We start from the raw sequence: 15,935 nt of genomic DNA on the forward strand, positions 1-15,935 counted from the left end.
GACGAGTGGGGGGCCGCCTCCAGCTTTGAGCGGGGGGCATTCGGAAGCGCTGCAATGCGGGTTTACTCTGAAGGTCCCAGAACTTCGGCCGGGCCCCTTGGCAACAACGCGTGCCCTCCGATACCCCCTCCTGAAGGTGGTTTCGGTGTGCCCGCTGCTTTCTACGGCTCGAGTTCCTCGGGTCGTGTAACTTCACCCAGGTGCTCTGAAAATTACCCACGCGCTGAACGGTAAGCGATCCTGAAAAGTCGACACTCCTCGTGGTGCCACAGGGACCAGCGTTCAAATTCCCCCAGCAAACGGGCACAGAGCCTCCTGCGAGGGGGGCAAGCCAGAGGCCTGGCACAACGGCTGTCCCCGGCAGGGCTCCTCAGAAGCCGCCGCGGTCTACAGACCTCGGGCGTGAACTCCGTCCCTCCTTCTGTTTTAACTACTGGAATAAGGCACAAGCACGGGCCCCGATGCGTCAGGCCAAGTTCAGCCTGTTAGAGATCAATGCCGAGGTACGCTGTGCGGTCAGCATACACCGCGTTCCAGAAGAACAAAGCTTCTCCTGCCGTCTCCCTCGGAAAGCACCCTGAGACCGCGGCTGTGGCTGTTTTAGGCACCGTGACAGCTGTCCCACTTAGCTGGTGAATGCAGAGTCCCTCTGAAATGTGCAGCCAGAACAGAATCCAATCTCCCCTTCTATTTCTAATTTACGTTCATCAAAACCACTCCCCGAGATCGCTGATTGGGTTTATGCTATTTCGGACTGAACTGCGAACCGGCAAATTAAAAAAAAAAAAAAAAAATACTCCTAAGGTGTCTTGACTTTACGAGCTCTTTGGAAAATTACGTGTTTTAAAAAGGTGCCACTGGTTTAAAAAAGAAAAGTCTGGACACCATCGGCCGAGGCTGCTGTCGCCTAAAAGTAGCTGCGAAACACAAATTCCAGAGTGGGTGTTTGAGAAGTGACCGTGCCACAGGCCGTGCTGAATCAAGTCAGCCGTTAGAGACTGGGGAGTGAGGGAAAGAGTACGCGGTCCGGCCGTGCAAAATGGACACGGCCTAGTCTCAAGGAGCATTGCTTCCCGTATCAGAGAATACCTGACATTGAAAATAATTAACGTGGGCCAGACGCTTACAAAACTTTCAGGGGAGAGCGAGGCCCCCTTTGAAAGTATTTTTAAAACAAACAGGTAGCAGTCGAGTGTATGTTTTGAGTTACTGAAAGACAGCCTGCCACCAAAATATCTTAGGGGTACACGTTACCCAAAAGAACATCCTCACGCTTTTCAACACGTTCAAGGTTAACGCAGGCTTATCCCAAGAAGCCTAATGATGCTCAGAAGTTATAGAGAAAAAGTCAAAAAGAAAATATATTCAAGAGATGCCAGGTTGACTTTTCAAAAGAACGTAAGAGAACGAGGGATGAATTGTTCCAGAGGGAACAGGTGACATACAGGGAAGCTGACATTTGCAGACACGCTTTTTCCCGCCTGCCCTGCTTCTTCCGGCCCATGTGGTGAGGGTTGTGGAAGAACAGTGGGCTGGCAGAGGTGACAGAATTCCAAAATGAAACAGAAAAGGCAAGGCTGAGACCAGCGGTGAACCTTCCACACGCTTCAGAGTCACCACCAGGGAGACGGGAGACCACCTTCCTCTTCCGAGGCAAGTGGCATCAGGAACGTGGACGGAAAGAGGTCACCAAGGACCCTGCTTCCTCCTGACAATGTTTTTCTTTCAACCATTAGCCCTGAAGAGAAAGAAAAGAAAAGAAAAGAAAAGAAAAGAAAAGAAAAGAAAAGAAAAGAAAAGGAAGGAAAAGAGAAAAAAAGAAAAGAAAGGAGAAGAGAAAAAGATGAGAGGAAAAAAGGAGAGGAGGGGAGGGGAGGGGTGGGGAGAGGCTGAGGCAATACCAAATGCTGTCAAAGACTTGGGGCCGCTGGCTCACTGACTCTTCGCTGACAGGACTCCACAGTGCCACAGCCACTGGGACAACAGCTGACAGCTTCTTGTAAAATTAAGCAGGCAATGCCAATATGAGCCTGCACTTGTGCTCCCTGGCATTTACCGGGGAGGCATGAAGAGTCGTGTTCACACGGAAGTCTGTAACCCAGTGTTTACCTCCATTTTATTCCCCAAATAACAACCCCAAATCAGAAAATAACCCCCAGGTCCCTCAACAGGTGAGGGGACATCCATAGCACGGAACAGTCCCTGGAGTTGGGGGGGCGTGGGGAGGCACAGTGGCTGCACTGTTCAACAACCTTGGTAAATGTCTAGGGAATTATCCAAAGTGGAAAAAAAAAAAAAAAAAACAAGAACAAAACAACCCCCAAAAGGCATATACCACACGATTACGTATGTATAATATTTTCAAAGTAACAAAATTATAAAAACGGAGAACGCCTTAGCGGCTACCAGGGGCCACAGAAGTGCATACATGGGTGTGGCTCTGAAAGGCAATATGAGGGATCCCTGAGGTGACAGCAATGTTCTGCACTTTGCAGCATCAGTGGCAATATCCTGAATGTGATGTCACAGCTATAATTCTGCAACAGACGACAAACTGGATGAAGGGTACCAGGGACCTGACTTCTGACAACTGTTAAAGTCTACAACCATCTACAATCAGTGAAAAGTTTAATTTAAAATGCATAAATTGGGGCGCTTGGGTGGCTCCGTCGGTTAAGCGTCCGACTTTGGCTCAGGTCACGATCTCACGGTTCGCGAGTTCGAGCCCCGCGTCGGGCTCTGTGCTGACCGCTCGGAGCCTGGAGCCTGCTTCGAATCCTATGTCTCCGTCTCTCTCTGCCCCTCCCCCACTCACACTCTGTCTTCCCCTCTCTCTCTCTCTCTCTCAAAAATAAACACTCAAAATTTTTAAATAAATAAAAATAAAAACTACATAAATTAAAACACATTTTTAAAAGTCCAGGTATTGCAAAAATCAGGTGAAGATTCAATTAGCAAATGAGAAAATGAAATAACAGTCTAAGACAGAATGACTTCCTAATGGCATGTCCTACAGACAAGAGAGAAAGGTATTACGGCAACAGATGACATGTGCCAGCATGTGGCCTTCAGGGGACCTGCCCACCATGTAAAAAGTACGAGGCATGAGGACCTGACCGCAGAGAGCACTCCTCAGGATGGACAGCCCGTTACTCTGACTGCCCCAAGAGGCACCAGCTTGGGCTGGTTTCCTAACCTGTGGCCGGTAGGGTCTCTGGCCCGTGGTCCTTAGGGCCTCTGGTCCGTGGTTGGTAGGCTCTCTGGCCCGTGGTCAGTAGGGCCTCTGGCCCGTGGTTGGTAGGGCCTCTGGCCCATGGTCGGTAGGGCCTCTGGCCCTGTTTGGTAGGGCCTCTGGCCCGTGGTCCGTAGGGCCTCTGGCCCGTGGTCGGTAGGGCCTCTGGCCCGTGGTCCATAGGGCCTCTGGCCCGTGGTTGGTAGGCTCTCTGGCCCGTGGTCGGTAGGGCCTCTGGCCCGTGGTCGGTAGGGCCTCTGGCCCTGTTTGGTAGGGCCTCTGGCCCGTGGTCGGTAGGGTCTCTGGCCCATGGTCCGTAGGGCCCCTGGCCCGTGGTTGGTAGGCTCTCTGGCTCGTGGTCGGTAGGGCCTCTGGCCCTGTTTGGTAGGGCCTCTGGCCCGTGGTCCGTAGGGCCTCTGGCCCGTGGTCGGTAGGCTCTCTGGCCTGTGGTCCGCAAGGTCTCTGGCCCGTGGTCAGTAGGGTCTCTGGCCAAAGAAGTCTGGGAAAGACCACACACTTCATCTCTTTCTCAGGCCTCTACGGCACCCACTGTTGTATTAGTGGCTCTGGTAGCCGTGCAGGAAAGACACTGGTTTGTCCTTGACGCCCCAACTGCCAAGCGCATTTGACCACCAAGCGCCCTTCCTCCTGCACTCCCAACACTTCTGCTTCCATGTGAGCAGAGCCTGCCTCAGGAATCTGGGATCTGGTCAGCACTCCATCCTGCTGGAAAGGGGACACAGACCAGAAACAGCTCTCCCGGGCCTCCTGGCGAACAGGGAACACAACCTCTCAACAAAGGCAGTGGACACGCGGGCACCAGAAGGGGTGGCATCGTCCGGGCCACCGAGAAGACAATGTAGCACCCCTTGGCTCCTCTCCTTTGATCCCTGGTCGGGTGTGTATCACGTGCTGGGCATGGCACCAAGCAGCACTGAGACATATCCTGGTTAATCTTCAAAGCAGCCATTTACAAACAGATACTGTGAGAACACCTGTTTCATTAGAGAAAGGAACTGAGCTTAACAACGTTATAAAGTGGCTGGGCTGCCGTCTGAACCAGGTGTGACTCCAGGGGCCAGGTCCTTATCCACTGAGCCCTATGCCTCCCTGGAGACAGGAGGACAAAGTTCAGGTACAGGTCATTAGAAACAGGTGGTGAGAAGAGACCTACTCAAGCGGTCCGGCTTTACCTGATATCCCCATCGCAAGGGAAGGAGTCAACTCACTGCCTGGCCGCTCTCCACCCTGTACGTGCTCCAGCCGCACTTTGGATGCTTCTCTGGCATGTAAACACCTCCGGCTTCCAGGCATCGTTCTGTCCCCTTTGTCCAGAACGTGTCTCTACTCTCTTCCCTTGGCAACTCCTACTCAGACATCAAGAGTCGGCTTAGGCTTCCACACCTTCTAGTCCGAGTCTGGGGTCCCTCTGATGTGCCGTGACAGTCCCCCACCCCGGTCATCCCGCTCCTAGCTCAAAGCACTGCCCACTGACACGTTTACCTCCCCAGCTGGACGGTGAGGCCTGGCTACGTGAAGTCCGGTACATACAATGCGTCTGGCATACCGACGTGCTCGGTAAGTCAGGAAATTACGTGCAACTCAGCCCGTCCACCAGATAAACGCAAGAGTCCCGATCTTTCTGACCATTGGGCGAAAGTGTGCAATCATTCAACAAGCCAGAAGATGTTTTCTGTTTATTTTGATAATAATGGTGAAGCAGACAGGCTTTGAGGGAGGCGGATCTGGGTTCAAACCGCGGCTCTGTCGTTAACTAGCCGCACGATCCGAAGCCCCGTACGGAGCCTCTACGAATGTGAAGGGAGATGTAAAGAGTGCCCACCTCTCGGGGCTGCGACGGCTGATGCACCATGAAATGTTCAGCAGAGAGCCCAGCACCTGGTCAGTGTTCGGTGAATAGCAGCCGTCACGACCACGAGAAGAAAGATCAAGATAAACCTTCTCCAGAAAACAAGCTAGAGAGAGCATAAAGTCTCCAACGGTAAAAAGAGGGAACTAAGGAACGTAGAACACACTCCCAGCCTTACGAGGAAGGACACTAAGAACAAGAAACAAAACTCGAGATACATTGAAGCTACGAAGCCAACTCACTGGTTACCGATGTTAGCGGACTGACCGCCAGACAAAAGTCAGGAATGAAAACGATAAAGAGATTCCCCCCAGTGTTTTCATGTACGTAACTGAATTTCTCTAAATTCAGACACTCAAAGTCAACCACGTCAAGGTCTGTCGCTGACCATCTTGCTCAAACTTGAATATTTCCATTAAGATTGTCAGACTCTATTTCTATTAATAATTCCTGCCCATGCATGTAAGGAACAGCTAAAACAAGTCTATACCAAGCTACCAGAAAGTATTTAAGTTCCTGACTTGGGGAGATAAATGCTTACAAAGACGTGTAATTTGGCTAGAATCTTAACCAGCTTACGTTAAGATCGGGGTGGGGGGGGGGGTCTCCACATCAGGTACTTAATCATAACTGCTTGTAAAGGTGCCAATCTTGCCATACTGGACACTTAAATTTGTCTTTGAAATTTTCACTTTGTAAATCTCACTCACGGCATGCACTCATTCTCAACATGAACGGTATCCACACCAAATAATGCCAGACCTTTGTAGCAAGGACCACTGGACGACTACCCCTCAAATCCTATAAAGGGGGATCCGTCTTGTGAAGATGTACTTTGAACGTATAAAACAACATAGAGCAGAAACAAAATTTCTTCTCTCCACACTACCACCCCCCAAAGTACCACTATCCTACGACATTAGGTAAAATACACTCTGAGGAAATGTACTCTTTTACTCTTGTTTTTAAAGGATTTTCTTCGGTTTCTTTACATAAGCAATCTCTACACCCAACGTGGGGCTTGAACTCGTGACTCCAAGATCAAAAGCCCCATGCTCTACCACCTGAGCCAGCCAGGCGCCCCAAAAAATTACTCTTTATTAGAGCAAAATAAGTCAGAATAATGGCCCCAATCATTTCTGCTATGGGTAACTCTAATTATGCAGGTTACATGAACGCACTGGGTACCAGGGCCAAAGCCGCTCAATCAAGTTTTCCCCCTTCAGCTTCTCTGCCATCCCAACTCATACACGTAGCCCACAGAGAAAGAGAAGTCATCCATCAAGAGCATAATCCTTCCATCTACAGGGAAGGTAGTTAGATACTCGAGAAGATTCTCAAGACAGATGTTATCAGGAAGACACTTCACGATCTTTCTGTGTGTGGCAACTTCAACCAATGAAACAGAATATTAAAAGTATTCTCTTTCCAATGACACATGGTTGGGATTCGTTTTCAAATACTCCAAGAGGTGTGGGGGGAACTGTGGTCGATAAACAAGACGGGTGAAACACAAAGAAACTACTGAAGCTGGATGAACACTCACAGGGTTCAACATACTAATCTCTACTTTTGCGTATGCTGGAGAATTTCCTATGATAAAAAGAGAAACAGAATATTCTCTCCGACAAAAACACAAACAACATGTATTTCCCCAAGGCTAAATCAAGGTTCCCCACAGTCTCAACCTAGAAGCCACTAGAATACCACAAAGGGCTCTTCGCTTCTCTAAAGGTACAGCCCAGTCACTGACAATGACCTCCTCCCCACTCTGACCAGCACACGGTCCAATCCCCGGGTCCCCGGCAGCAACCCCACACGCTGGGGGGACCCCAAGTTCAGTCTCAGTGCTGGCCGATACTGCCTGCCACAAGCAGCTCCCTTTGAAATACCAAACATCCGTGTGAAATGACAGGTGTTTTCTTTCCAGTAACAGTGACTCACACGTCACATCTGAGAACACTTACAGAGTTCAACTAACATGACACAAATTTTTTAAACGCTTCCCTAAGTCCTCCCAAATAAAATCACACAATCCGCCACAGCAAAGATAACTTTAAATAAGCTTCAGTTCCCATCAAACTGAGTAATTGGAAAACAGGCTGTAGAGGACCTCAATGTGGGTGACTGTGATAATTTTAAGAAATACAATTGTCAACACTGCAATCTCGAAACTGTAAATGCCCTACTGTTCACTTTCAATGGCCAGATATTCCAATTAACCCAAGACAAAACGGCCCTCAGAACTTTCGAACTAAATGTGAATCACAGCACTTGAGTTGCCTGGAAATTAAGCAATCAAAACAATGAAGAGGAAAAACACTTTCACTTCCAAACGTTTTAGGAAACGAGAATACTTACCAGCACTTTGTTTTCAACTCTGTCTCCCTTAACTTCCAACTTGACTTTCTTCTTCACTGCAATTTTTATCTTTCTGCCAATAACATCCTTTATGCTTTCTGAAAGGAGAGAATCGTTTCGTTATAGTCTTTTATTGGTAAGAAAAAAAAGGCACTGGGGAGGAGAGAGCATTCGAAGGAGTATTTTTGTTTGTTCTTATTGTTGTTGTTTTTTAGCTTATTGTAACAAGGCTGAAAGTTATCAGTCACCACGTATTTAATGAACACCTGCTATGTGCTTCATACTGGGTGCTCAGATGCTGAGCCAAGAGGAGGAACTGAGAGAGGAGGGGAGACTTCAAAATGGGCACGGTGGCAAGAAGGTCTTCCTGGGACTCCAGGGAGTACTCCAAATGGAACAGGTGCCAAATCACACTCGTTCTCTTCCCCCACCCCTCCTCTGGCCACTGATGAAGCTAGAAATCTCTTAGCAACCCGACTGTCCATCCCTATCGTCTCCATCTTGCACGCCCTTAGGATTTTGTAGGTATTATTCCCTTTCCTGAGATGCCCTTTCCCTCCTCTCCCGGTTAGTGTACCTCAAAATATAGCAACCTCCTCTATACTCCCATAGCTCTGTATTCTACAGTATAATCGTATAGGCTTATTCATATATTCAATCCAAAATATATGTCCACAGGAATAGCTCCCGCGTGCCAAATGTTCTGTAGATGCAGGGATAGAGAGGGCCCTGCCTTCCACAGGTGCTTATGGTCTAGAGGCCGCAGACAGACGCCTCTAGAAAAATCTGCACTCGCTACCATGAGATCACAGACAAGGAGGTTCATGAAGGTTTCAGGGAGAAGGGGACTCCTGAGCTGAATCTTAAAAGAGTAGGAAAGACACCACTGGTCCAAAGCAGGGTGTCCAGGGGCGCCTGGATGGTGCAGTCGGTTAAGCATCCGACTCTGGATCTCAGCTCGAGTCAGGATCTTATGGTTCGTGGATTCGAGCCCCGCGTCGGGCTCTGTGCTGACAGCTCAGAGCCTGCATCCTGCCTCGAGTTCTGGGTCTCCCTCTCTCTCTCTGCTCCTCCCCGGCTTGTGTGCGTGCACTCTCTCTCTCTCTCTCTCTCTCAAAAAATAAATGAAAACATTAAAAAAAAGAATTTTAAAAAAATGCAATGTATAATTCACCGAGGTGCAGTAAGAAAACAGAAGTTTTATTTATCTTTGCAATGTTTCAGTTTATGTTTTTAAATTATACATGCTGGGGGTGCCTGGGTGGCTCACTCGGGTAAGCGTCCGACTCTTGGTTTTGACTCAGGTCATGATCTGCAGTTTCATGAGTTAAAGGCCCAAGTCGGGCTCTGCACTGGCAGCAAAGACCTGCCTGGAATTCTCTCCTTTGCTCTCTGCCCCTCCCCCACTCACACTGTCTCTCTCTCTCTCTCTCTCTCTCTCTCTGTCTCTCTCTCAAAATAAATAAACTTTAAATTTTACATGCTAAATGAAGTATGTATGTAGCTTAATAAATAAATGTTTGTGAAGGGGTAATCAAATATCCTTATTGGAAACCCACCACAAAAGTTTAGAGCCACCAAGTTAGATAGGAGCAAAGAAGGGGACCAGTTGCCTGGGTGGCTCTGTCACTTGAGCATCTGACTTGGACTCAGGTCATGATCTTGAGGTTCATGGGTTCAAGCCCCATATCAGGCTCTCTGCTGTCTGTGCAGAGCCCATCTCGGGTCCTCTGTCCCCCCTGTCTCTGCCCCTCCCCTGCTTGCACTCTCTCAAAAATAAATAAATCTTTTTTTTAATTATTTTTTTTAAAAAAAAGAGCAAAAAAGAGGAGGGAGGAGCTGTGTCCACAGCGAGAAGGGCAGGAAACAAGGGAAAATGCAGCTTGTTCAGGGACTGACAAGGAGGAGCTGGGATGTTAGGGAGGAAAAGGGACAAGTGGGGAACCTCTCTGCCCTGGGAGCTCTCCAGCCAGCTTTGGGCATGATCAGACTTCCTCCCCCCCCCCACCCCCCCCCCCACAAGAGGCCTGTGGGAGAGGAGTGTCAGAAATGGACTTCAGAACAGAAGGAGACTGGAAAGTTAGATTCCAAAAGGTCAGAAGCAACCACCTCGGAGAGGCAACACGGCCGAGGACAGTCTTCTCATCCTCGTCAGCGTTTAAATTTTTTTATAACAAGCCCGTATTTCTTTCATAACCAGAGAGATACACAGTACATTTTTTAAACACCTTCAGGGATTAGCTTAAGGGAATAAGCTGAGGTTTTCACACAGTTGCCATTTTGATTCCATGGCAATGGAAGTCTCAGCACTTGCAATGAGGGGAAAGCAGTCCTTCTTCCTAGGAATTTCCCCCATCCCAGACGAACTGGGCCGTATACAGGCCCAGAAAATTCATACTGGGCATGTCACAAAAGTATGTGTCACTTGGTTGAAAGACGTGAGCTGGGCAAGACTCAATAAGCACACATTCCATTTCTAGATAAGGATTAAATCAACTTTTAAAACATACCAAAGGATTTATTTTGAGAACCATCAACATAAACCAGGTATCTTATTTCCATCCCTTCCCTTCTCTGTCTCTCTCTCTGTCTCTCTCTCTCTCTCTCTCTCTCTCTCAAGTAACTACCTAACCTTTTCATTACCAGGCTCAAGGACAACTAACTCACATATCCACCAACCTCTTTAGCTGCCCTCGTCCCCTGGCCAAGGAGGCCAGCCCTCCCCCAAACTTTCTCAGGACCTCTGCAGGCATCTTCAGACACTGTGGGCATTGGTTTTCTCCTCCCAGAGGGGTGCTGGGAAGATCTCAGCCTCCCAGAACCGGATGGGCCACTCGCTCCAGCAAAGGCAGCTGATGCTTTATCTCAGGAGCCGACTCCACAGGGTTGGGGAGAGAGGAGAGGCCAGAGTGGGGGAAGGGCCCGGTAACTTCAGGTCCTAAGTTTGGGTAAAAAATTACGTTTGCGTTTTGAGGTTTGTTTGGTTTTTTTTCCTTCTAATTCAACAAAAGCAGAAGCATCCATACAAACCTAGCAACAGCTCCTTCACATCGTTTCACCTGCTGAGTTAAGTGAGCAATGGAAAAGCACAGAAACTCCTCCAAAGTATTACGGCTAAAAGGAGTCACAGAGGGACGAGTTTCTGAAATGCACATGAACAGGCAGGCACAACTTCCTCCTGCTGTCAGCACCCGTTAGACAGCATCCTTCCCTGCAGTGTGCCAAGGATGGTACAGTCAGGAGCACAGGCCACAGGGGCTCAAAACGCGCAGACACACATACCTGGTTAAAACACAACAGGCTACACACACGCACACACGCTTAAACGGTGGGTTTTCAAAAACACTCCGTCTCACCTCAGTTTAGTTCTGCCATTTTAACCCTCCACATAATTAAGTTAAACCCCAAGAGGTGGAACCCAGCCCAAAGCCCCCCCACCCCCTCGCCGATCAAAAAAAAAGAAAAAAAAAAAAAAAACAACACTCAAGGGACCCAAACAATAGGTCACCTTGCACAGGGCACTACACACAGGTTCCCAGGGCTCCGGGATGGGCAGAATCCGTAGGTTAACTATTACGAAAATAAGCTGGAGTCATTAACCCTCAGTTTCCCGGCCCGCGTTTGCGTCAGTCCTGTAACCCCTTCGCTGCCGCTGGGCTGGGCGAAGCCACGCCTCGCCGGGCTCGGGGCGCACCCCAGAGCAGCGCCCCCTCCCCGCGTGTGCGTGTGGCGGGGGGGTGGGGGGGTGCTCCGGGGGGGGGGGTGCCCGGCAGGTGCCGGAGGTGACCCCGCCGTGCGCTCGCCCCCCGTGCTGGTCCTTCCCGGACTTCCCCGAGTTTGGGGCAGTGGGCTGGTGGCCGTCAGGGGTGCTCCTAGCTTCCAGGACTCCCCAGCCCGCGCGGCCCGCCCCCGCCCCGCTTCCGCCGACCTCGACCCCCACCCCCACCGGCCGCGGCTGGGGAGGCGCCCCGGGGCTCCGGGGGCCCCCGCCGCTGCCCACGGCCGCCCTCCCCGGACTCGGCTTCCCGGGCGGCGAGACGCGAGCAAAGTTGCCGGCGCCCCGCCCAGCACGGCGGCGACCTGAGGGGGCGCCGCGACTTCGCGGGACCCGCGGGCCGGCGGCGGAGGTGAGGGGCGCGCGGCGGCCGGCGGCCGCGCCGCTCTTACCTGTCAGCTCCCCGGGGACCTCGGCGCTCTCGTCGGTCATGGTGGCCCTCCGGGCGCGGGGGCAGAGCCGGTCCCACGCCGATCCGCGGCCCCCCGCCCTCCCCGAGCCCCTCAATTTTTAGAGGCGGATGCAGCCTGCACCCGGGGGAGGCGAGAGAGCGAGGGCGGAGATACAATTTTGCCGCGCCCCCGCGCCTCCAGAAAGAGAGAGAGACAGAGAGACAGAGTTGCAAATCCGAGGGGGGTCCGCCGCCGCCGCTACATGACGCCCCCCGCAGCTGCCGGCGGCGGAACGGAGACCCGCGGGCTTCGGGGCGGGCGCGCGGCTCCGGCTGCGGCTGCGACTGCGGCTCCCGGCGCCGCTCCTGCCGCCCGGCCCCGCGCCGCACCTACGGCCCTAGGTGAAGGCGGAAGGCGTGCGGAGGGGGCGGGCGGAGCGGCGCCGCGGCGGGGCCGGGGTTTCCTCGGCTCCCGCCGGGCTGGGCGGGGGCGGCTCCGGCCCTCCCCCTGCTCCCCCTCCTCCTGCTGCTCCTCCCCCGGCGCCTCTCCCTCCTCCTGCTGCTGCACCTCCTCCGTCCCCCTCCTGCTCCTGCTCCTCCCCCTCCTCCTGCTCCTCCTCCTTTGCTCCTCCTGCTCCTGCGCCGCCTCCTCCTACCGCTCCCGCTCTTCGCCCTCCTCCTGCTCCTCCTGCTCCTGCTCCTCCCGCCTCTCCTCCACCGCCTCCGCCGGCGCTCCTCCTCACCTCGCGAGAGCCGGCCTCCGCACGCGTCCCGGGCCGGCCTCCTGCGCGGAGCGCCCGGGGGAGGAGGCCGCTGCGCGGGGCTGCGGGGCTGCGGGGCTGCGGGGCTGCGGGGCTGCGGGGCTGCGGGCGGGCACCCCTCCCTGCGGCCTCCCTCCCCGACCGCCCCGGCCCTGCGTCTGGAGAGGGGGCGACGGAGCGGGGGGGGGGGGGGGGGGAGCGCGGGCCCGGGAGCCATCTGCTGGCTGCGCGGAAGGCGAGCCGGGGGTGCGCGGGCCCCCGGGTCCCCCGTCCCCACCTCCCGGCGGGCTCCGGAGAACGCGAGACTGCGGGTGCGCGCAGATTCCGCAGAGCCGTCTGCGCGGACAGCTTGCTCTCTGGGCCCCCTTTGCGCACTTTCCCTTCCCAGCCCTCCCTGAGCCCCGCTGTCGGTTCTTCGGCGTGATTAATTTTCTATTTCTGGTGAGCAGGAGCTAGACGAAACCTGGAAGCGCTAACCATATGGGGAGAAGACACGTGTGTGTGTGTGTGTGTGTGTGTGTGTGTGTGTGTGTGTGAGAGAGAGAGAGAGAGAGACAGAGAGAGAGACAGAGACAGAGAGAGAGCGCGCTCGGCGGGCGCCCCGTAGCGCCGTCGGCAATCTCAGCACCCTGGAATCCAGGGGGGCGCTTCGGAAAAAGCCTTTCACCTGCTGCGGAACCTCCTTTCACCCCGGGCAGAGTCGCCAAAGCCCGAGTGAGGCTGCATTGAGCTGTGATCCTACCTGACCCCTCCGACCTCTCTGGGCTCCACCCCCAGAGAGACCACTTTGGGGCCAGGAACGTTCTTGAGCCCCTCCGTTGCTGCTTTCTTTCCTGGCAGCTGGGAATGCCTCTGTCGAATCAGGCTCTGTTTTTAAAGGACAGAGAGAGGAGAGGGAGGAAAGGGAACCCCCTAGCCTTAAATCCTGCTGTGGACCTTGGGTCCGCGAGAGTAATCTTCGGCCTCTCAGCCTGGCATCACCGTGAAGGCATTTCCCAGGGCGGTCTTCGCCACGTTTCTTAACCTCTGTCCTCCCCAAGCTGACTCTCTCCGAGGCTACTTGCTTTCCCCTTCCCCTTAAGGTTATCTGATTTGTGCCTACGTTCTCGATTCCCGCCCAATGTGTACCTTCCTTGTGACGATTTTCAGGGTTTTCCAGAGCGCTGTGATCCCTCCATTCAAAACCACTAGAACATATTACCTGAAACACTTTTGTAAGCCCAGCCATACGGTGCCTTCGTTCATGGCTTGTGTATTTGTCCAGACTTGCGCTTTCACTCTTGGATTGTTCCCTGAGCTTGGGTTTGTCTGTCCAACTAGACTGTGGGCAGTTTGAGGGCAGGACTTCATCTCAGACCTTTAGACCTCCTTAACACGTCTGTGCAAAATAAGTGTTTCGTGCAAAATTGGTTTTAAAGCTTGTGGCCTCACGCTCGTTGATGTTTGTCTCAAAAGTTGGAACTTGCTTTAAGTTAGACATTGCCTTTATGCAGTATCTTTTTTATGTAAGAAATGTAAATTAACATCTCAAAACTATCTTCCATTCAACTGTGTGTGCTCAAGAGGATTTTTCTGGCAGGCACCCATGGGGCTTCAGAAATAGCCCTGAAGGTTCCAAACCAGGTGGTAACTTGTGAAAATAAAGACAAAAGATTCTCCTCCCCCGCCGGGGCCTGGGGTGGTGGAAAGAATAAAAGAAAGGCTGTGTCACAGTTCTGCAATTCCATGTTCCTCAGCATCTTGTAAAGAAAGCTGGGATTTCAGGAAAAGAATCAGGTTTTGTTTTTTGTTTTTGTTTTTGTTTTTTCACTGCAGAAGGGTGTTGATTGGCTCCCACATCTTTAAAGGCATGAATTCAAATGAATCTCTTATCTCGCTACTCAGAAATGACTGGCTGATTTTGGAGATCATTTACTTCTTGGGTATAAAACTCAAATATGTGTCAGAATAGCAAGCGGAGAACTCCAACGAGCCTGGTTTATAATGCTGCGTAAGCCGGCGAGCAGCAAATGTCCCCTGCCAGCTTAGAGAATGCATGTCTGATTCTGGAGTGGGTGCCTGTTGACCAAACTCTCCCCGCCCCTCCGATGTTGCAAACTCAGCAAAACTGTCCTTTGACTTCTGTTATTTTAAGTTCATCCCCGCCTATACAGTCTCGATTAAGAGAAGGTTGCTGGAGCGGTGATGGGGAGGGGGACAGGCTAAATGGGTGATGGGCATTAAGGAGGGCACTTGCTGGGAGGTGCCTGGGTGGCTCAGTCGGTTGAGTGTCTGCCTCTTGAGTTTGGCTCAGGTCATGATCTCGTGGTTCATGAGATCGAGCCCCGAGTCAGGCTCTGTGCCGACAGTGTGGAGCCTGCTTGGGATTCTGTCTCTCTCTCTCCCTCTCTCTCTGCCCACCCTGCTCATGCTCTCTCTCTCTCTCAAAATAAATAAATAAACTTTTAAAAAGTATCTGTAAATGATAGGCTTGAAGAAACAATCCAAGGGGGTGTTGGCAGGGCGGGGTGGAGAACTAAATAGGGCTACAGACGAAACAAGTGTGCATTTGTACTGATTTTTGTACTGATTTTGGGTGACGGGTACAGGGGAGCTCATTGCTCTCACTTTTATGTGTGCTTGAAATTTTAATAATGATCCCAGCAAATCCTTCACAGATAAGACTGAGCAAGCAAGAAGGAAAAAGCAACTCAGCCATTAATTCAGAAAATACCTCTTTAGCGTCCCATAGTCAGAGCTCACAGGTACACAGTGGTTTTCCATATTCAGAACGCCTGATCGCTTCCGTAGACCTACTATTGCCTGGATTCAAAGAAGCACTTTTGCTCATTTTAATGTTCATGAAATCCGAATGCATTTTATAATTGGTGTAGACAGTGAACATCGTGCTTCTCACCGCCCCTCCCCCCTCCCAACACAAGCACAAAATCTGCTCTGGAATCCATGGTGCGTCTAACAACTGATGACCTCCGACAGGTTAGAAACTGTAATGACTGTGTCTTTATCGCAACGAGGAAATAAGTTCAGGTTTGTGGGGTGACTTGCTCAAGGTCACAGAGCTTGTAAGAGTCAAAGGTCGAGCCTAGAATTTGAGATTTGCAGGCCAGGGTTGGTTTCACTCCACCACTTGACCAGGCTCTTGGTCTGTGTGCCGTTGGCAGTTCACAGATAGTCAGGGCTTGTCCCCACCCGCCCACAAGGTGCCCGCTTTCCAGGAGGAAGGTTACGGTGACCTTTGATTGCCCTGCAAGGAGTCTGGTGCCAGCCACATAGCAGGTCTGAATTCATTGACTCTAATAGAATTGAACAATTTTAGAAAATACTAAAAATAAATGCAAAACATGTTAAGTGCCAGATGATGGGTCCAGTAAAGTGCCATAGAACTTCATAGAGGTGAGGGTGGGGGAGGAGAGCCCTACAGGGAGGAGAGGAGCCTCGGCAAATTCAACAAATGTGAGCTGAGCACTTTCTGTTTGTCAGAGGATATAATGGTGAATTATGTGGGCGCTTCGTGGAACCCTCATGAAGCAGTCTGTATTCCCCTG

General features: G+C 51.8%; 1 protein-coding gene across 11 annotated transcripts in view; it reads right to left on the reverse strand.

Annotated features, from left to right (window-relative positions):
* Window positions 1-12,145, reverse strand: part of CARMIL1 (capping protein regulator and myosin 1 linker 1) — a 310,299-nt gene extending 298,154 nt beyond the window's left edge. For 4 of the 11 annotated variants that reach the window (XM_045497188.1, XM_045497184.1, XM_045497183.1 and 1 more), the window contains exons 1-2: window positions 11,631-12,122; window positions 7,464-7,561 (exon numbers count right to left, since the gene is read on the reverse strand). In XM_045497188.1, the coding sequence (XP_045353144.1) occupies window positions 7,464-7,561; window positions 11,631-11,670 (138 nt within the window). In that variant the 5' untranslated portion in view covers window positions 11,671-12,122. Of the gene's footprint in view, window positions 1-7,463; window positions 7,562-10,493; window positions 10,675-11,630 lie in introns of all 11 variants that reach the window. The other 7 variants (XM_045497185.1, XM_045497186.1, XM_045497180.1 and 4 more) reach the window with 4 other exon arrangements.
* Between the last annotated feature and the right edge of the window lie 3,790 nt (window positions 12,146-15,935).

Source organism: Leopardus geoffroyi, chromosome B2, assembly GCF_018350155.1.
Source record: "Leopardus geoffroyi isolate Oge1 chromosome B2, O.geoffroyi_Oge1_pat1.0, whole genome shotgun sequence".
In the NCBI taxonomy this organism is placed as follows: Eukaryota; Metazoa; Chordata; class Mammalia; order Carnivora; family Felidae; genus Leopardus; species Leopardus geoffroyi.